Raw genomic sequence first — 18,977 nt, 5'->3', positions numbered from 1 at the left:
ACATATTCTGATAAATATAATATACAATACATATAAAAACACATTTAAGAAGAAATTTTATTGTTTTTTCTCACAGCTGAGAGTGACAAGCTTCTAGATCAATGTAAGTTCCAATTTAAGCAGCTTTAGTCCAGAAGCCCATACCCCATCTCATGCTAGATTGGAGTAGCCACCACAACCACTGCCAAGGTGAAAATAATGTTTTTTTCATTACTACACCACATTCTTACATGCAAGTTCAGGAATATCATCATGCACTGTTCACCTACAAACCAATAATCACTATGCTGCTGGTTACTGTATGAAATGTTTAATCACAGTTACAGTAATTTCACACCTATGGTTTGATCCAGAAGGACGTGGTTGAAACCACACCTAAACTAAATTCAAAACACATCATGTGATTTATAGGAATATATGTCCTTTCTCCAAAGAAGATGAACTGGTCAGAGCTGAAGATTGAATCAGGAATGTGTATTAAAATGTAATTATGTTCAATGATTAAAGGATTAAATATAATGAACATAATCATTTTCAATTAAATTATAATCACAATATGCCACATCACACTTGGTTAATTAGTCAAGTGTGATAACAATGTTCTCTGGGATGCCAGAGTTCTGGAATCAGTTTCCATGCTTTGGAAAATCTTTGTCCATGAGGATGGTAGTGAAACCTTGTGAATTTGGGAGGTCAGTGACAAAGTCCACAGCAATATGGGATCATTGGTGTTGGGGTATTGGGAGAGGTTCCAGGAACCCTTCAGGTAGTTCTTATGAACCCTTGATTATTGCATGTATTGTATGATCTCATAGTTACAGTAATTTCACACCTATGGGTTGATCCATAAGGGAGTGGTTGAAACCACTCCTAAACTAGATTCAAAATACATCACATGGTTTATAAGAATATATGTCTCTAAGAAGATGAACTGGTCAGAACAGAAGATTGAGTCAGGAATGTGGATAAAAAATAATGATGAATTCAGCGATTAAAGGATTAAATATCCATCCATCTTCTACCGCTTATCCGGGGCCGGGTCACGGGGCAGCAGTCTAAGCAGGGATGCCCAGACTTCCTTCTCCCCAGACACTTCATCCAGTTCTTCCGGGGGAATACCGAGGCGTTCCCTGGCCAGCCGAGAGACATAGACCCTCCAGCGTGTCCTAGTTAATCCCGTGGCATCCTCCCGGTTGGACATGCCCAGAACACCTCCCTAGGGAGGTGTCCAGAAGGCATCCAGAACAGATGCCCGAGCAACCTCAGCTGAATCCTCTTGATGTGGAGGAGCAGCGGTTCTACTCTGAGCTCCTCCCGAGTGACCGAGCTCCTCACCCTATCTCTAAGGGAGTGTCCAGCCACCCTATGGAGAAAACTCATTTCGTATGCCTGTATCTGGGATCTTGTCCTTTCGGTCATGACCCAAAGCTCATGACCATAGGTGAGGGTAGGAACATAGATCGACTGGTAAATAGAGAGATTTGCCTTGCGGCTCAGCTTTTTCTGACCGATATATGGACTGCATCACTGCAGAAGATACACCTATCCACCTGTCGATCTCCTGCTCCATCCTTCCCTCACTCATGAACAAGACCCCAAGATACTTAAACTCCTCCACTTGAGGCAGGAGCTCTCCACCAACCTGAAGGGGGCAAGCCACCCTTTTCCGGCTGAGAACCATGGCCTTGGACTTGGAGGTGCTGATTCTCATCCCTGCCGCTTCACACTCGGCTGCAAACCGTCCCAGTACACGCTGAAGGTCCTGATTTCAGGAAGACAACAGGACAACATCATCTGCAAAAAGCAGAGCTGAAATGCTGTGGTCCCCAAACCGGACTCCGTCGGCCCCCGACTACACCTAGAAATCCTGTCCATATAAATAATGAACAGAACTGGTGACAAAGGGCAGCCCTGCCGGAGTCCCACATGCACTGGGAACAAGTCTGACTTACTGACGGCAATGCAAACGAAACTCCACCTTCGGTCATATAGGGACCGGACAGCCCTTAGCAGAGGTCCCCGGACCCCATACTCCCAGAGCACCCTCCGAGGGACAGGTCACCACGAGGGACACAGTCGAATGCCTTCTCCAGATCCACAAAGCACATGTGGACTGGTTGAGCAAACTCCCATGAACCCTCCAACAACCTGGCGAGGGTATAGAGATGGTGCAGTGTTCCACGGCCTTGACGAAACCTGCATTGTTCCTCCTGAATCTGAGGTTCGACTATTGGGCGAATTCTCCTCTCCAGTACCCTGGCATAGACTTTTCTGGGGAGGCTGAGGAGTGTGATCCCCCTATAGATGGAACACACCCTCCGGTCCCCTTTCTTAAACAGAGGGACCACCACCCCAGTCTGCCAGACCAGAGGCACTGTCCCTAGCTGCCATGCAATGTTGCAGATGCGTGTCAACCAAGACAGTCCCACAACATCCAGAGACTTGAGGTACTCAGGGCAGATCTCATTCACCCCTGATGCCTTGCCACTGAGGAGCTACTCAACTACCTCAGTGACCTAAGCTTGGATCAACGAGTCAACAACTGCGCCCTCAGCCTCTGCTTCCTCAGTGGAAGACATGTCAGTGGGGTTGAGGAGATCCTCGAAGTACTCCTTCCACCGTCTGAGGATGTCCCCAGTCAAAGTCAGCAGATTCCCACTCCCACTGTAAACAGTGTGTACAGGGCACTGCTTCCCTCTCCTGAAGCGCAAGATGGTTTGCCAGAATTTCTTTGAGGCTGACCGATGGTCCTTCTCCATGGCCTCACCGAACTCCTCCCAGACCAGAGTTTTTGCCTCCGCAACCACCCGGGCTGAAGCTCGCTTGGCCCTCCGGTACCTATCAGCTGCCTCCAGAGTACCCCAAGCCAACCAGGCTCAATAGGACTCCTTCTTCAGCTTGACAGCATCCCTTACATCCAGGGTCAACCACGACAATCACGCCCCTCCAGGTGTCACTGTTGCTGCCCACGTGAGCGTTGAAGTCTTTCAGTAGAACGATGGAGTCCCCGGTCGGAGCACTTTCCAGCACCCCTCCCAGATATGCCAAGAAGGTTGTGTACTCTACACTGCCATTTGGCCCATAAGTGCAAATAACAGTGAGAGTCCTATCCCTGACCCGAAGGCGCAGAGAAAGGACCCTCTTGTTCTGGGTGAACTCCAACACATGGCGGCTGAGCTGGGGGGCTATGAGCAATCCCACACCAGCCCGCTGCCTCTCACCGCGGACAACTCCAGATTAGTAGAGAGTCCAGCCTGTCTTGAGCAGTGGCGGTTCTAGACCATTTCAAATGGGAGGGAGGGGGATAGGGGGGCAGTTGTATTGTTAGAGGGGCCAGTTACATTTAGACATTATTGTTGTCATATCATTTTCTGCACTGCACTGCAGGCATTAACAGGCAAAATACCATGCTTATAATCATTCAACAATGTATTTGCATTTCAAGTTTATTTTTTACATTTGCATTACATATTGTCACAGTAACAGTATTCTACGATTTTTGTATTTTTTTTGCAAAAAGATCAGCAAATTCATATTATATATATATATATATACACCCTTTTCATTTCAGCAAATAGTTTTCATTTACATAAATATTGAGAATTAAGTTTTAAGTGCACTTATTAGTTCATCTGTCTATCTTAGTATTTTTCAGTTTTCCATTATTTGCTGATGAGAATGTATTTATATATTTATTTTACCACCATCATTTTTACTCTGTCATGTCTTTTTGTTGTTATTACTACAATTATATAGGAAACTATTTTGTTGGTATTACTATTACCTGAACCATCTGGGTCTGTCTCACTGTCTACCTTATGTTTTCTTTTGAAGAACGACATGATGTCCTTCTATCTCTTCATTTTGGTGAGATGTATAGAGCAAAAGCAATGGGGACCAAGAAGCTTATGAATTAATTTAATGAAAATAACTGATTTGCTAGGTAACTAACTCAGAACCATGAGTTTGTTGATCACATATTTTATCCCTTTTCAAACTGCCACAAACTAACAAATGGCCAGGTTGAGATTAGCATTTAAGTGAAGTTGGCCGCATATTCACAGATTGGAGTTACCCGAGTCAATAACTCATCAATAACTGAGCTAAACACTCTTATTACACAAATAACACTTTTTTATCATCTTTTTTTATCATATTAATGTAGAGAGGAAGCTACAACCCAATTTTCCTCAATATCCTTTCCTCCGAGTTAGACAAAATACATTAGTCTCTATGTGCGAACACCTAAGAGACAGATTCCAAGGGACCGCCTGCAAAGTGCAAAACCCAAAAAGCGAATACAAAAAACAGTCAATAACTTCACTGTAATACACTGTACTGTCACCAAATTGAGCTCACACATCACTGATGTCCTGATAGTTATACTACAACATTTATTTTGGGGAAATGTCTGTTTGTTTTTTAATGTCTTAACTTCACTGTAATACAGTATTCGCTTTTCGGGTTTTACACTTTGCAGATGGTGCCTTGGAATCCGTTTCTTAGTCATCTGCACATAGAGACTTGTGTATTTTGTCCACAACAGAGAAAAGCTGATTTTTAGGAAAATTGGGTTGTAGCTGCCTCTCTACATTACTACTACTGTATAAAAAAGAGGAGTTATTTGTGTTAAAGAGCATTTAGTTCAGGAATTATTGACTCGTGAAACTCGAATCTGTGAATATATCCAACTTTACTTAAGTGAGATTAGCTGATCTAACATTTATATATGGATTACTTCTGAAATGCATTTAATACAAATACAACACATTAACAACTTTACTCACCTCTATATTTCTTTCTTTGCTAGAAGTTTTCAACCATAATATTCACACAAAACTTTCACCAATTTCATACTGTTATGTTCCACTTCAACTTCAAACTGTTTATTATCATACGCACAGACAGAAAGCATGTTTTCTTGCACAATGAATTTCTTACTTTGGTGTCCACACTAAATGTCATATAGTAAAGTAAAAAATAAAATAAAATAAACATTAATGAATGAAAAATGAATATAATAGAATAAAAAAAGAGCAATAAATGCAATAAAGGTGAGGTACAGTTCTTAATAGAGGCAATAAGAAGTGCAGTGCCAAATAAGGCAATAAAGTGAGGTAGTGCAGTTCTTGGTGAGGTAGTGCAGTTCTGAGAAAATGAATGTGCAAAAATGTAGTTCAATGTAAAAAGTTATGTCCATATAAACAGTTAAGCAGTTATGTCCATGATTGCAAACTCCTGTCAGCTGATTAGGAGTCTGATGGCAGAGGGGAAGAAAGAGTTCTTCAGTCTTGAGATCCTGCATATCACACTTCTTTACCTCTGTCCTGAGGGTAGAAGTGTGAACAATCCGTGCTGGGCGTGGGAGGGGTCTTTGAGGATGGAAGCAGCTCTCCTGTGGACTCTGTGGTGGTAGATGCTCTGCAGAGAGGGCAGTGGAGTCCTGATGATCTTCTGCGCAGTCTTCACCACTCTCTGCAGGCGTTTGCGGTCCATGACAGTAGTGCTGCCGTACCACACAGTGAGGCAGTTGGTCAGGACACTCTCGATGACCCAGCTGTAGAAGTTGCTGAGGATCTTAGGCGACATGCCAAACTTCCTCAGTATTCTCAGAAAAAACAGCCACTGTTGGGCCTTCTTGACCAGCTGCGTGACGTGAGGTGTCCAAGTGAGGTCCTCACTGATGTGGACACCCAGGTATTTAAAATTGCTCACCCTCTCCACTTCAAGCTCCCGGATGAACAGTGCCTGATGCATTCTCCTTTCTCCTTTCTCCACTATCATTTCTTTCATCTTGTCCATGTTGAGGGTGAGGTTGTTGTCTTCGCACCATGACACCAGCCTGGCCACCTCCCTCCTGTAGGCTGCCTCGTCACCTCCAGTGATGCGTCCTATCACTGCAGTGTCATCCGCTAATTTCAGGATGATGTTGTCCTTGTGGGAGGCGACACAGTCGTAAGTGAACAGGGTGTAGAGGATGGGGCTGAGTACACAACCCTGTGGAGTTCCAATGTTTATGATGATACTGGCTGAAGTCCTATTACCAATCCTGACAGAACGAGGCCTGCCAGTCAGGAAGTCTAGGAGCCAGTCACAGAGAGTGGGGTGCAGACCAAGTTGGACAATTTGTGGGTGAGTTTGTTGGGATAACCGAGTTGAAGGCGGAGCTGTCGATGAAGAGTATCCTTAGGTATGAGTTCTTATTTTCCATATGAGAAGGGGGTCAATAGTGTCTGGTATGCTGCTCTGAATGTGGGCCAGCACCACTCTCTCGGAACACTTCATGATGATTGGAGGGAAAAGTGGGTGTAGAATGTGTTGAGGTTGTCCGGCAGGCTGTCTGTTGAGGTGATGTTGGTGGTGGTCCTGTAGTAAGTGATTTGCTGCAGGCCTTGCCACATCCGCCCCGAGTCAGAAGTAGAATAGAAGCTGTCCAGCTTCTCTCTGTACTGCCTCTTACTGATGGCTTTTCTCAGTCCATACTTTTCAGCTTTGTACTCGGTCTTGTTGCCTGGTCTAAATGCAAGAGAGCGAGCACGCAGCATGTGACGTACCTGAGTGTTTATCCAGGGCTTCTGGTTTGGAAACTTCCTGATTTGTATGGTGGGCACAATATTATCGACACAAGTGCTGATGTACCCAGTCACATACTCAGCATAGTCCTGTACGCTGACGGAAGAGTCCTCCAGAGTGGATGCAGCTTTAAACACATCCCAGTCTGTCAAAGCAAAACAGTCCTGCAGGGTGCTCTCAGTCTCTGGGGTCCAGTGTTTAACCTGTTTGGTGACAGGGTGTGATTGTTTCAGTCGTTGTCTGTAAGCTGGGTTTCGGTGGTGACTTTGGGAGCAAACAATGTGTTGTAGCTCCAGAGGAATAAAACTAGTGAAGTCAATGTGTCGTGAGTTGGCGATGTCTAGTAATTCCTGTTGATTGTATGTAAGCAGTGTGTGACATTTATGCACTGCAGAAAAAACAAGAAACACACAAAAAAGAAGAAAAATCCGACATTTTAGCGCGGAGCGAGCAAACAGGTCTGCCTCGGAGGGTGCCATGTAACCAAAGGCCAAAAGCTTCAAGCAGTTCCTCTAAAAAATGTGTGGGTTACATTTCTGTTCTGCGTTGCCACTGTCTAATAACGGATTTAAAAAACAACGATCACAAAAATTTTTTGAAAATTATTTTACACTCCACATTTAGGGGGGCCACAAGGGGGTCCAAGCTTGTTGTCACAGGGGCACTGCCCCCCCCCCCAACCCCTGCCCCCGTTCCTAGAGCCAGATTCCGTGTCAGGGGATCTGGTCGCAGAGGCCCCCGCCTTCGACTGCCACCCAATCCACAATGCACTGGTCCCTTGGGGTTCCTCCTGCAGGTGGTGGGCCCACGGGAGATCGGTCCCAAGTCGCTCCTTCGGGCCGCGTGAGGTAAGACCCGGCCACCAAGCGCTCGCATGCGAGCCCCAATTCCAGGCCTGGCTCCAGCGTGGGGCCCCGGTTGCGCCATACCGGGCGACATCACAGACTTTGATTTTGAGTTCTTCATAAGGGGTGATTTGAATTAAATTAAATATTAAATTGTATTTAGAATTAAATTTAATAAACATAAACATTTTCCATTAGATTCTAACCACAATTTTGATAAGGAGAATGGATATGAGAATGAATATGTGGTGCATGAGGGTGAACCTCATTTTGTAGAAGCACAGATGTCGTCTTTGATCAGTGCTGATTTTCAATAAACTTTGATTTAACCCTACATCATCCAGTATGACTAACCTGGTTTTTCTTTATTTTTATCATAGTAGATTGGGCTAGATGGGTCAATGTGGTGATTGGAGTCAGCCTATTTTTGAGTACTATTGGTTGTTTTCATCTAATCTTTGATTTTATATGTATATGGGCAGTGGTGGCTCAACTGGTTAAGGCTCAGGGTTGTTGATCGGAGTATTGGGGTTCAAGGCCCAGCACAGCCAAGCTGCCACTGCTGGGTCCTTGAGCAAGGTCCTCAACCCTCCCTGCTTCCGGGGCACTGTATCATAGCTGCCCCTGCACTCTGACCCCAACCTCCTCATTTGGGGTATTTGAAGAAAAGAATTCCACTGTACTGTAGTGTATATGTTGCAATAATAAAGGCTTCTATGCATTCTTCTATACCACACTTGATACACACATGTTTATTATTCCATCTGTATTGCATCAAGTTTCATGGCCCTATCTAAACTTGATATTATAATTCCATCTGTATTGCTTGCCAACACCGGCTCGAGAATACCCCATTTCAGCATTAGCTCTTTGTTGTGATTGAGGCTGAATTTTACTCAGCTTTCTTAGTTTCTGAGCAAGATATCCTCCCAGTTCTCAAGAAGTCGAGAGGCTGAACAGTGAAAGCAGAATCTGGATTTAAAGCAATCTCATACAGTTTTATCATGATGTTGTAAGCTTCTTCTACCAGCTCAGCTCTTTCCTTTTCTTTCTCTATCAGTTCTTTTTTAAGTTTTCTTACTGTTTCTTGTTGCTTTCAAAGTCTTTTGCTACATTTTCAAGGGACTTTAAATCCATCTGAATTATTGCTGCCATTTTCCTGTCATAACACCACCCAGAATTACAAGCCAACCATCACTTACTGTATACTTTCTTCTTACAGTCATAGAAACTAGTCACCTTGCTGTCCGACCATTAAGCATCTTCAGTGAGAAACTTTTCTTTCTAATATTTGGTGACTGTAAAAGTAAACATTTGCATTTGAAAAATTTCATTGGTTCTTGCACTTGATAAATTTAACATGGTTTTGTAGATTAGAAATACAGTTTCAAGTCGTATCGACTCAGTCGGAACACTTTCATTCTGCACTTAGCTTTTTTGTTCTGTGCATTTAGTATGGAACAGAAATAATTTAAAATGTCCTCTATTCGGTCTCAAGCTGTCTGAAGAGCTCTGTTATACTTTGGTCTTATTTCCTCAGTTTGAAAATCTCAGGTTTATTTTCCTTATTTTTCCTGATGGGAAACCCTGCTGTCTTGATGGCATTAAGAGCATCATCTGAATGAGTAAAAAGCATGACAGAGCAATGTTGTTAATGTCACCATATAAGGACAAAATTGCATCATAGATTGCACTCACTCCACAATCACTGTGAAACACTTTGTACAGATTCTCAGTGATCTGTTTGTCATATTCTATTCCCTTGATATCTCCATAATCTGGAGTGTCAATGATGGTCAGACAGATTGTGTCGTTATACACAAACAGCTCGTACAGTACATAGTGATTTCAGTTGTTTGACTTTTTGACTGACCTGGCATGTGATTCTCTTGTCAAACCCCACTTCATCTGTAAATGTCATCCCAAGTATATAATTAGTCATGACATTAATCAGAGTAGTTCTGCCTGTTCTAGTTTCTCCTAGGATCAGTAGGATTTTGTTTTGCATATTGATGTCTCACTGTCCAAAATCCATTTTCTCACTGAACTGTCTTCATAAAAATGTCTTCTGGAAGTAAGGAGATGATAACATGCAGGTGGACCTTCACTGATTAGATTATCCTTTTGGTTTACATCACATTCAGTTAGTGATGTCTCTTAAGATCTGTTAAATCTAAAGACAGTACATATGTTTGTACAAGATGCCTATTATTTTGTTAATTAATTCAAATTTTTCTAAAATTCCCACGAACAAAACACATTAGACCCAAGCTTATAACATTAATACTCCAGTTCTAAATTACTTCAATGTAGATGAGACATTCAATTAAAAGAACAAGTCAAACAGGTTAATAATTATACTCGATTGATAAATGAAATAACTTGCACTCAAAGTGGTTTGCGAGTTATATGTAACTTAGTTTTGACCTCATCATTTATTTGTACTACATTAACTGTTACGGGTCACCGTGCCGTGCACAGCACGGAAGTCAAAGTGACCACTAGGGGATGACCCAGAAAGAAGCTTCAATTCAACTTTAAAGCATCAAATCCTCCAAAAACACGAAAAAACCTACCCAGGCGGACATGAAAACCTGCATTCTAACCCCTGTAACTTTGTGCCAGTAAGGCCTAGGATCAATCTGAAAATAGTTTCTAAAACTAGAGAATCTCTTCTTTCAAGACAGGCTCACCCCTGTGTGCCAAAGTATGTGGGAGCTGTACTACTTTTTGTTGGGCAAGTCATGTAGGCAAAAAACGTGCAATAGGGGGCGAGATCCTTAACAGGTTTTCTCTCCATAAATTGTTGTTTTTCTGTTCAGTGTGGAGACATGGAGTCCTACAGTGTGTGACAGCAGAAAATAAGCAAATATTTTGAATTTTTAGGCCATTGCAGTTTCAGAAGGTTATTTGGAAAATAGACTTAAAATACAAGGTATCCAATTTTTTTTTTTACCTTCACACAACAGTATATTCTTAGAATTTTAGACATGCTCTAATAATCTCTAGCATTTCGAGCAGACTATGTTATAGTCTATATAATTTTGTTTACCATATAAATAATTTATTTAGGATATATATTTATATATTTATTAAATATGACCCAAAGATTACGGGTCGCCATAATAGGGGATGACCCAGAAACAAGCTTCAATTCAACTTTAAAGCATCCAATCCTCCAAAAACACGAAAAAACCTATTTACCTAGTAAAGTTTATACTCTCAATAATTTTTTAAGCCCACACACAAAGCACAATATGATTCACAGCCTTCATACAATTAGAAAAAATTTTTGGACAAAACTGACCTAGGTGGCGCTAGAGCGGTTTTTCCCTTACCTTTAGACGCGTCTCTTTCTTCACTGGGGTAATATATTCCAACACAAATAATCCACAGAAATCCACACAGGTCCAAGGAATTGAAATCTGTAAGCCTTTTAATCCAACGCTCTGGTCGCGCCGCAAATATTCCGTTAGTGTTCTGAAAACTGGAAACAGAAGTGCACCATCATCTCGTTTTGCCGCTCTAACTTCTAATTGGGATATTCAAAAATTCAAAGCCTACGTCATATTTATAGCCCAGTTCCTAACGAATCAAATAAGCCCTCATTTGAGCCAATCGGTGCTTGTATGGCAGAGATAGACGGCTGAGAAGCCAATGGTGGCATGACCTCATTTTTTGGGAACCCGCATTTGACTGACAATTACTCCTTCCAATAGCAATGAAATGGGCTGGGACCTATACAGCTGTTTAGCCAATAAGCAGACGATTTCAACGGTATGCGGTATGCCGTATGTTCTTTGCCTGTGTCTGCGTGAACTGGATGCGCAAAAGAATTCTTGCGTAATCCCTGAACTTTTGTCCCTCTCACAGCTCAGGGTGTCAAGTTACAGGCCTGTTTTCACACCAGAGTGATAGAGAGAGAGTCTAGGCTTATTTATGGCCTTTCAGACTGAGCCTGCAGCCTTTTATTTCAAAGTTATATAATAAACAAGTACACAAAAACTTTTGGGTCTTTTGACTTGAAATTTTTTTTGGTGAAAGCCAAGACATGTGGCTATGACGCTCAGTTGTTGGTTTGTCCCTAACATGTTCCAGAAAAATAAGATTAATCAGTTTATCAGGTAAACAACCCAAACGGACATGAAAACCTGCATTCTAACCCCTGTAACATTGTGCCAGTAAGGCCTAGAATCAATCTGATTCTACTACTTTCTGAAACTAGAGAAGCTCTTCTTTCAAATGAGACCAGGCTCACCTCTGTGTGTCAAAGTATGTGGGAGCTATACCACTTTTTGTTGGGCAAGTCATATAGGCGGAGATCATTATTAAAGTAGCTCTGGTTCTGTCAATAATGACACAGAATCTTAATACAAATATGTTAATGGAAATAGAAGACTTTGTGTGAATATGCTGGGATTTTTAGCATCTAACAAAGAAGTGTTTTTTTAAAATAATTTATTCTATTACCTTTCAATCATAATAGTTAGTTTTTATTTGTAATAACACTGTTAAAAATGATCTTGATTATGATTCACTGTAGATTGAATGTTATTCGATTGATGTAGGTTAGTGTCAGAAAGTGGTGACTCAAACACATACAGTTACCAGATATTTAATAAGAAAGCCAGATAAACAGATACACTGAGAACACAAAATTACAAGAATACATGAAGAAAAGGATGAACATCGTTTTTTATGAACAGTACAGCTTCACAAGTAGTATTGTCAAATTCTGGGTCTATAGGGTGTGCTGGCAGGTGTTTTGTTGTTATCAACATGTGTTTATGTCTTGTATGACTTTAACTGTCCCCCATTACTCCTAATGTGGCTTGTTCATTATACCCTTCATTTTAGATTGCTTGTTTGTTGATTCATTGTTCACAAAAGGTTCTATGTTTGTCACTGTGTGCTGTCCTGTTATGTTTTGTTTCCATGTTTGAAGTAACTTTGTTTTTGTCTTAGTCATGTCATGTAGTTTCTATGTGTTCTCATATTGGTTTATCTTAGGTTTCTTCAAGTTAAGTTGACTTTTGTTATATTTGTGTCTAATAAATCATGGCTCGTCTTTATCCCTGCATTAGGGTCTGTTAAATCATCAACGTGACAAATATGGCACAAAAAAAAATACCACTGTTACACTTTAAAGTCAATCATGAAAGCTCATACAAAAAAATAAAATGATAATATTTATTATTATTGTGTTACTTTTTGATGATGATAATAATAATAGTTATTATCATCATCAAAAAGTAACATTAAATCTTAAATGGTTAGCAGTTTAATGTAAAATATTAAATCTTTAACATTAGCATTACTGAATAAACACAATGTATTTGATTAACTGAAGAAAATTTTGCTTTCTTGATGCAGACATGTTCATTATTCCATATGTATTACATCATGTTACACGAACATATTTAATCTCTTGAATTCATTTATTTACCACTAATATAATCTTTCATTTTATTTAAACCTGCTCTTGCATACTCAATTGCATCGCGAACTCTTTCCTCTGATTCAGGCTGAATCTTCCTTAGCTCTCTTAGATTCTTAGCAAGAACATTTCTTCCAGTTTCCTCAGCTCGAGGGATCAAGAAATCAAGAGATTGCACAATGAAAGCAGAGTCTGACTTCAGAGCAATCTGTGACAGTTTCATGATGCTGTTGAAGGCTTCTTCCACCAGCTCAGCTTTTACTTTTTCTTTCTCAGTCAGTTCTTCTTGCAGTCTTTTCTCTATGCTGTTCTTCTCCTCTTCCTTTTTCTTTTTGCTTTCAAAGTCCTTTTTTGCATTCTCAAAGGACTCAGAGTCAAACTTGGTATCTGATTCTGGATTACCGCAACCTTCATATTGTATTTTAAGTTCATCAAATGTCATGTTGCTGTTTTCACAGCGTCTAACATATTTCTTGTTCTCTCTGACATGTTTAGTGTAGTGACATTTGCTTGTACATACAGTGCAGTAGCCTTTTTTTATGACTTTACACAACCTGGCATCCAGGGCACACCAGCAATTGTACTCATGACAGTTTTCCTCACAGACAGAGCAACTGGTCACCTTTCTGTTCCTCCATGAAGCATCTTCAATGGGCACTTTTTCTTTGTAATATTTGGTAACCGTAAAAGTAAAGTTTTCATCTCGCTTAATCTTTTCGTGGTTTTCCTCAAGAGCTTTCTGTATTTGAGTCAGTTCTTTACTTTTGTACTCTACAAACTCAATACGGTTTTGTAGATTAGAAATACAGACTTCAAGTCGTATCGACTCAGTCAGTAAACTTTCAGTCTGCACTAAACTTTTTCTGTTCTGTTCACCAAGTGAGTCAAAGAAATCATTTAAAGTGTCCTCTGTTAGATCCCAAGCTCTCTGGAAATCTTTGTTATACTTGTTGCTCCTCTTTTTTGTTTGGCGATTGTTAAATAAGAAATACTCAGGTTCATTATCATCATTTGTCCTGAAGGGAATCCCTGCTTTCTTGATGGCATTAAGAGCATCATCTGGAGGCAATCCATCTGAGTGAGTGATAAATATCACAATGTTGTTCTCTATGTCTTTACCAAATAAGGACAAAACTGCATCAAAGATGTAATGCTGTCTGTCAGAGAGTCGATTCTCAGATGCCTTCACTACCAGACACACTGCATCAATTTCGTTCACTCCACCATCACTGTGATACAGTTTGTACAGATTCTCTGCTATCTGTTTGTCATATTCTGTTCCCCTGGTGTCTCCATAACCTGGAGTGTCAATGATGGTCAGACAGATTGGGTTGTTCTGGGCAAACACCTCATACACTGTGACTTTAGTTGTTTGACTTTTTGACTGATCTGACTTATTCTCTTCTCCCTCATCTGTGATCTCAAACCACACTTCATCTGTAAACGTCACCCCGAGTATATAATTAGTCATGGCATTAATCAGATTAGTTTTGCCTGTTCCAGTTTCTCCTACCATTAGCAGGATTTTGTTTTGCATATTGATGTCTCTCTGTCCAAATGTCCATTTTCTCACTGAGCCGTTTTCACCAAGATTACTTCTGGTAGTGATGAGATGAAATCGTTTAGGTGGACCTTCACTGATTAATTCACTCTTCTGCATTAAATCATGTACAGTATATGATGTCTCTTGAAATCTGTTAAATATAATGACGGATAAATTCCGGTTTAATGTTGTGAAAATTCATATGTAAAATGTCTATAATCATTTCAAAACATAAGGAAATCTAAACATACATTCTTCTGAAAAATGTTTTTGTTTACCATTTGATTGTAAAAAGTAATCCACTTACCCTGAAGCCATTATGCTATCTCAATTTCCACAAATTACACACAAGAGTCACAATTGCATGACCTGTTAATGAAATGTTAGTATTATTAACATAAACACATTGAACATCCATAAAGAATTTACATTATATTCTCTCTCTCTCTCTCTCTCTCTCTCTCTCTCTCTCTCTCTCTCTCTCTCTCTCTCTCTCTCTCTCTCTCTCTCTCTCACACACACACACACACTCTCTCTCTGTGTCCTTTTTTTCAAAATTTCTTGTTAGAAATTTCAGTAAATCCTTTAAATTTGCCCATTTATTTTATTTTCCATTTATTTTTTATCTGCTTAATCTTTAATTCTATCAACAGATAAAATGTTGATTTGGTTTTAAAAATAAAATTAGGGTAATACATTTCTTGAAATACAGTGATGGAATGATTTGTTGTCTAACCTTTTTGAAAGAGAAAATAACAAATCTAATTTGTGTTAAAACCATAAGTGTGAATCATTAGAAAATTGATGAAAAAAAGGATAAAATAATGTGTATTTACAGACATTTACACCATACCTTTATACAGTACTATACAATAGAAGCTTTCATTGTTTCAGTCTCCTAATGGTTGGTTCTGATTGATACAGATTTAGATTATTACAGGAGACTTTTTTGTTTGTTTGTTTATTTGTTTGTTTTTTCCCCACAAGGTAAAAAAAGAATTGATTTTATGTTTTTAATGATATTTATGTGTTTTTAAACTTACATCAATAAACATTTACATCATCTTACTTTTCTCTTATTCATTCTCCTAAGTTCTTATAACTAATTAATTTTAATTATTCTCTTCATTATGAATAATTATTTTATTTTAGAAAGGTATGTATCTTTTTACTTTAACCTATTTGAATAAAACCAAATTAACTAAAGTGGTTTTAGAAAATTACAAGTGTAAGTGTAATCGTATTTAAGTATACTTTACCTGCTTTAGAAATGTAGAAAAGTCTTTCAGGAGCAAGATAAAGACTAGAGATACTTAACTCTGTTGTGACTTTATTAATAGCAAACATTTTGTTGTCACCTGATAAGGGAGACACACCTGACTGTTAAAACCTAGCCAATGAACATCACTGAGTAAGCTGTTACCAGGTATCAAAACACAAAAACACACGAGGTTATTTGACCGTATTTTCCCTCAGACTTTCAGTTCTCCAAAGTGACAGTTGGCTAGCGACACCTGAGTATAAACAATTATATTGACAGATGAAGAGCATTTACATTAAAATTATAATTTTTTTAATTCAAAAATTTTCAGATTCTTTTAAGATAATCATAAATAACAGCCATCTCTTTCCTCTCAAATGATTCACTGTCTATTTTTGTTTTCAAAACCACCCCAAGTCGTTGGTCTTTGCCTACATTTTTTTTTACTTATTTATTACCATGGCCATGATCAGGAGGTTTGCATTTCAGAAATCAGTCATAGTTCATATATGCTGAAAAACAGTGTTGAATTTATTCTATATTAATTGCTCATTCAATGCAAAAGTGAATTTTACTTTGCTAATGAAAAAAATCTTCAATATATATTTGAATATATTCAAATGTATGTAGTAGTTCTTACAACAAACCAAACTAGTATAGCATATATTGGACAGACACCATAATATGGTAACTTTAGGAATATAACATAAGCCCATACCCCAACTCATGCTAGATTGGAGTAGCCACCACAACCACTGTCAAGGTGAAAATAATGTTTTTTTTCATTACTACACCACATTCTTACATGCATGTTCATGAATATCATCATGCACTGTTCACCTACACAACAATAATCACTATGCTGCTGGTTACTGTATGAAATGTTTAATCACACAGTTACAGTAATTTCACACGTGTGGTTTGATCCAGAAGGAAGTGGTTGAAACCACGCCTAAACTAATTTCAAAACACCTCATGTGATTTATAGGAATATATGTCCTTTCTCCAAAGAAGATGAACTGGTCAGAGCTGAAGATTGAGTCAGGAATGTGTATTAAAATGTAATGTTGTTCAATAATTAAAGGATTAAATATAATGAACATAATCATTTTCAATTAAATTATAATCACAATATGCCACATCACACTTGGTTAATTAGTCAAGTGTGATAACAATGTTCTCTGGGATGCCAGAGTTCTGGAATCAGTTTCCATGCTTTGGAAAATCTTTGTCTATGAGGATGGTAGTGAAACCTTGTGAATTTGGGAGGTCAGTGACAAAGTCCACAGCAATATGGGACCATGGGTGTTGGGGTATTGGGAGAGGTTCCAGGAACCCTTCAGGTAGTTCTTATGAACCCTTGATTACTGCATGTATTGTATGATCTCATAGTTACAGTAATTTAACACCTATGGGTTGATCCATAAGGGAGTGGTTGAAACCACTCCTAAACTAGATTCAAAATACATCACATGGTTTATAAGAATATATGTTTCTAAGAAGATGAACTGGTCAGAACAGAAGATTGAGTCAGTAATGTGGATAAAAAATAATGATGAATTCAGCGATTAAAGGATTAAATATCCATCCATCTTCTACCGCTTATCCGGGGCCGGGTCACAGGGCAGCAGTCTAAGCAGGGATGCCCAGACTTCCTTCTCCCCAGACACTTCATCCAGTTCTTCCGGGGGAATACCGAGGCGTTCCCTGGCCAGCCGAGAGACATAGTCCCTCTAGCGTGTCCTAGTTAATCCCGGGGATCCTCCCGGTTGGACATGCCCAGAACACCTCCCTAGAGAGGTGTCCAGAAGGCATCCATAACAGATGCCCGAGCCACCTCAGCTGACTCCTCTTGATGTGGAGGAGCAGCGGTTCTACTCTGAGCTTCTCCTGAGTGACCGAGCTCCTCACCCTATCTCTAAGGGAGCGTCCAGCCACCCTACGGAGAAAACTCATTTCGTCTGCCTGTATCCGGGATCTTGTCCTTTCGGTCATGACCCAAAGCTCATGACCATAGGTGAGGGTAGGAACATAGATCGACTGGTAAATAGAGAGATTCGCCTTGCGGCTCAGCTCTTTCTGACCGATATATGGACTGCATCATTGCAGAAGATACACCTATCCGCCTGTCGATCTCCTGCTCCATCCTTCCCTCAATCATGAACAAGACCCCAAGATACTTAAACTCCTCCACTTGAGGCAGGAGCTCTCCACCAACCTGAAGGGGGCAAGCCACCCTTTTCCGGCTGAGAACCATGGCTTCGGACTTGGAGGTGCTGATTCTCATCCCCGCCGCTTCACACTCAGCTGCAAACCGTCCCAGTGCACGCTGAAGGTCCTGATTTGAGGAAGACAACAGGACAACATCATCTGCAAAAAGCAGAGATGAAATGCTGTGGCCTCCAAACCGGACTCCGTCCGTCCCCCGACTACACCTAGAAATCCTGTCCATATAAATAATGAACAGGACCGGTGACAAAGGGCAGCCCTGCCGGAGTCCCACATGCACCGGGAACAAGTCTGACTTACTGACGGCAATGCAAACCAAACTCCATCTTCGGTCATATAGGGACCGGACAGCCCTTAGCAGAGGGCCCCGGACCCCATACTCCCAGAGCACCCCCCACAGGTCACCACGAGGGACACAGTTGAATGCCTTCTCCAGATCCACAAAGCACATGTAGACTGGTTGAGCAAACTCCCATGAACCTTCCAGCAACCTGGCGAGGGTTTAGAGATAGTGCAGTGTTCCACGGCCGGGACGAAACCTGCATTGTTCCTCCTGAATCTGAGGTTCGACTATCGGGCGAATTCTCCTCTCCAGTACCCTGACATAGACTTTTCTGGGGAGGCTGAGGAGTGTGATCCCCCTATAGATGGAACACACCCTCCGGTCCCCTTTCTTAAACAGAGGGACCACCACCCCAGTCTGCCAGACCAGAGGCACTGTCCCTAGCTGCCATGCAATGTTGCAGATGCGTGTCAACCAAGACAGCCCCACAACATCCAGAGACTTGAGGTACTCAGGGCGGATCTCATCCACCCCTGATGCGTTGCCACTGAGGAGCTTCTCAACTACCTCAGTGACCTCAGCTTGGGGGATCAAAGAGTTCACAACTGAGCCCTCAGCCTCTGCTTTCTCAGTGGAAGACATGTCGGTGGGGTTGAGGAGATCCTCGAAGTACTCCTTCCACCGTCCGAGGATGTCCCCAGTCAAAGTCAGCAGATTCCCACTCCCACTGTAAACAGTGTGTGCAGGACACTGCTTCACCCTCCTGAAGTGCAAGATGGTTTGCCAGAATTTCTTTGAGGCCGACC

At 40.8% G+C, this 18,977-nt stretch overlaps 1 protein-coding gene across 1 annotated transcript; it reads right to left on the bottom strand.

Annotated features, from left to right (window-relative positions):
• Positions 1-12,841: 12,841 nt before the first annotated feature.
• On the bottom strand, positions 12,842-14,538 carry LOC125145887. The gene has a single exon (XM_047820549.1). It carries the CDS (start codon positions 14,513-14,515, stop codon positions 12,857-12,859), a length of 1,659 nt encoding a protein of 552 aa, XP_047676505.1. The 5' UTR covers positions 14,516-14,538; the 3' UTR covers positions 12,842-12,856.
• Between the last annotated feature and the right edge of the window lie 4,439 nt (positions 14,539-18,977).

Source organism: Tachysurus fulvidraco, chromosome 1 (genome assembly GCF_022655615.1).
Source record: "Tachysurus fulvidraco isolate hzauxx_2018 chromosome 1, HZAU_PFXX_2.0, whole genome shotgun sequence".
Classification (NCBI taxonomy): Eukaryota; Metazoa; Chordata; class Actinopteri; order Siluriformes; family Bagridae; genus Tachysurus; species Tachysurus fulvidraco.
This window is presented reverse-complemented; position numbering and strand designations above follow the sequence as displayed.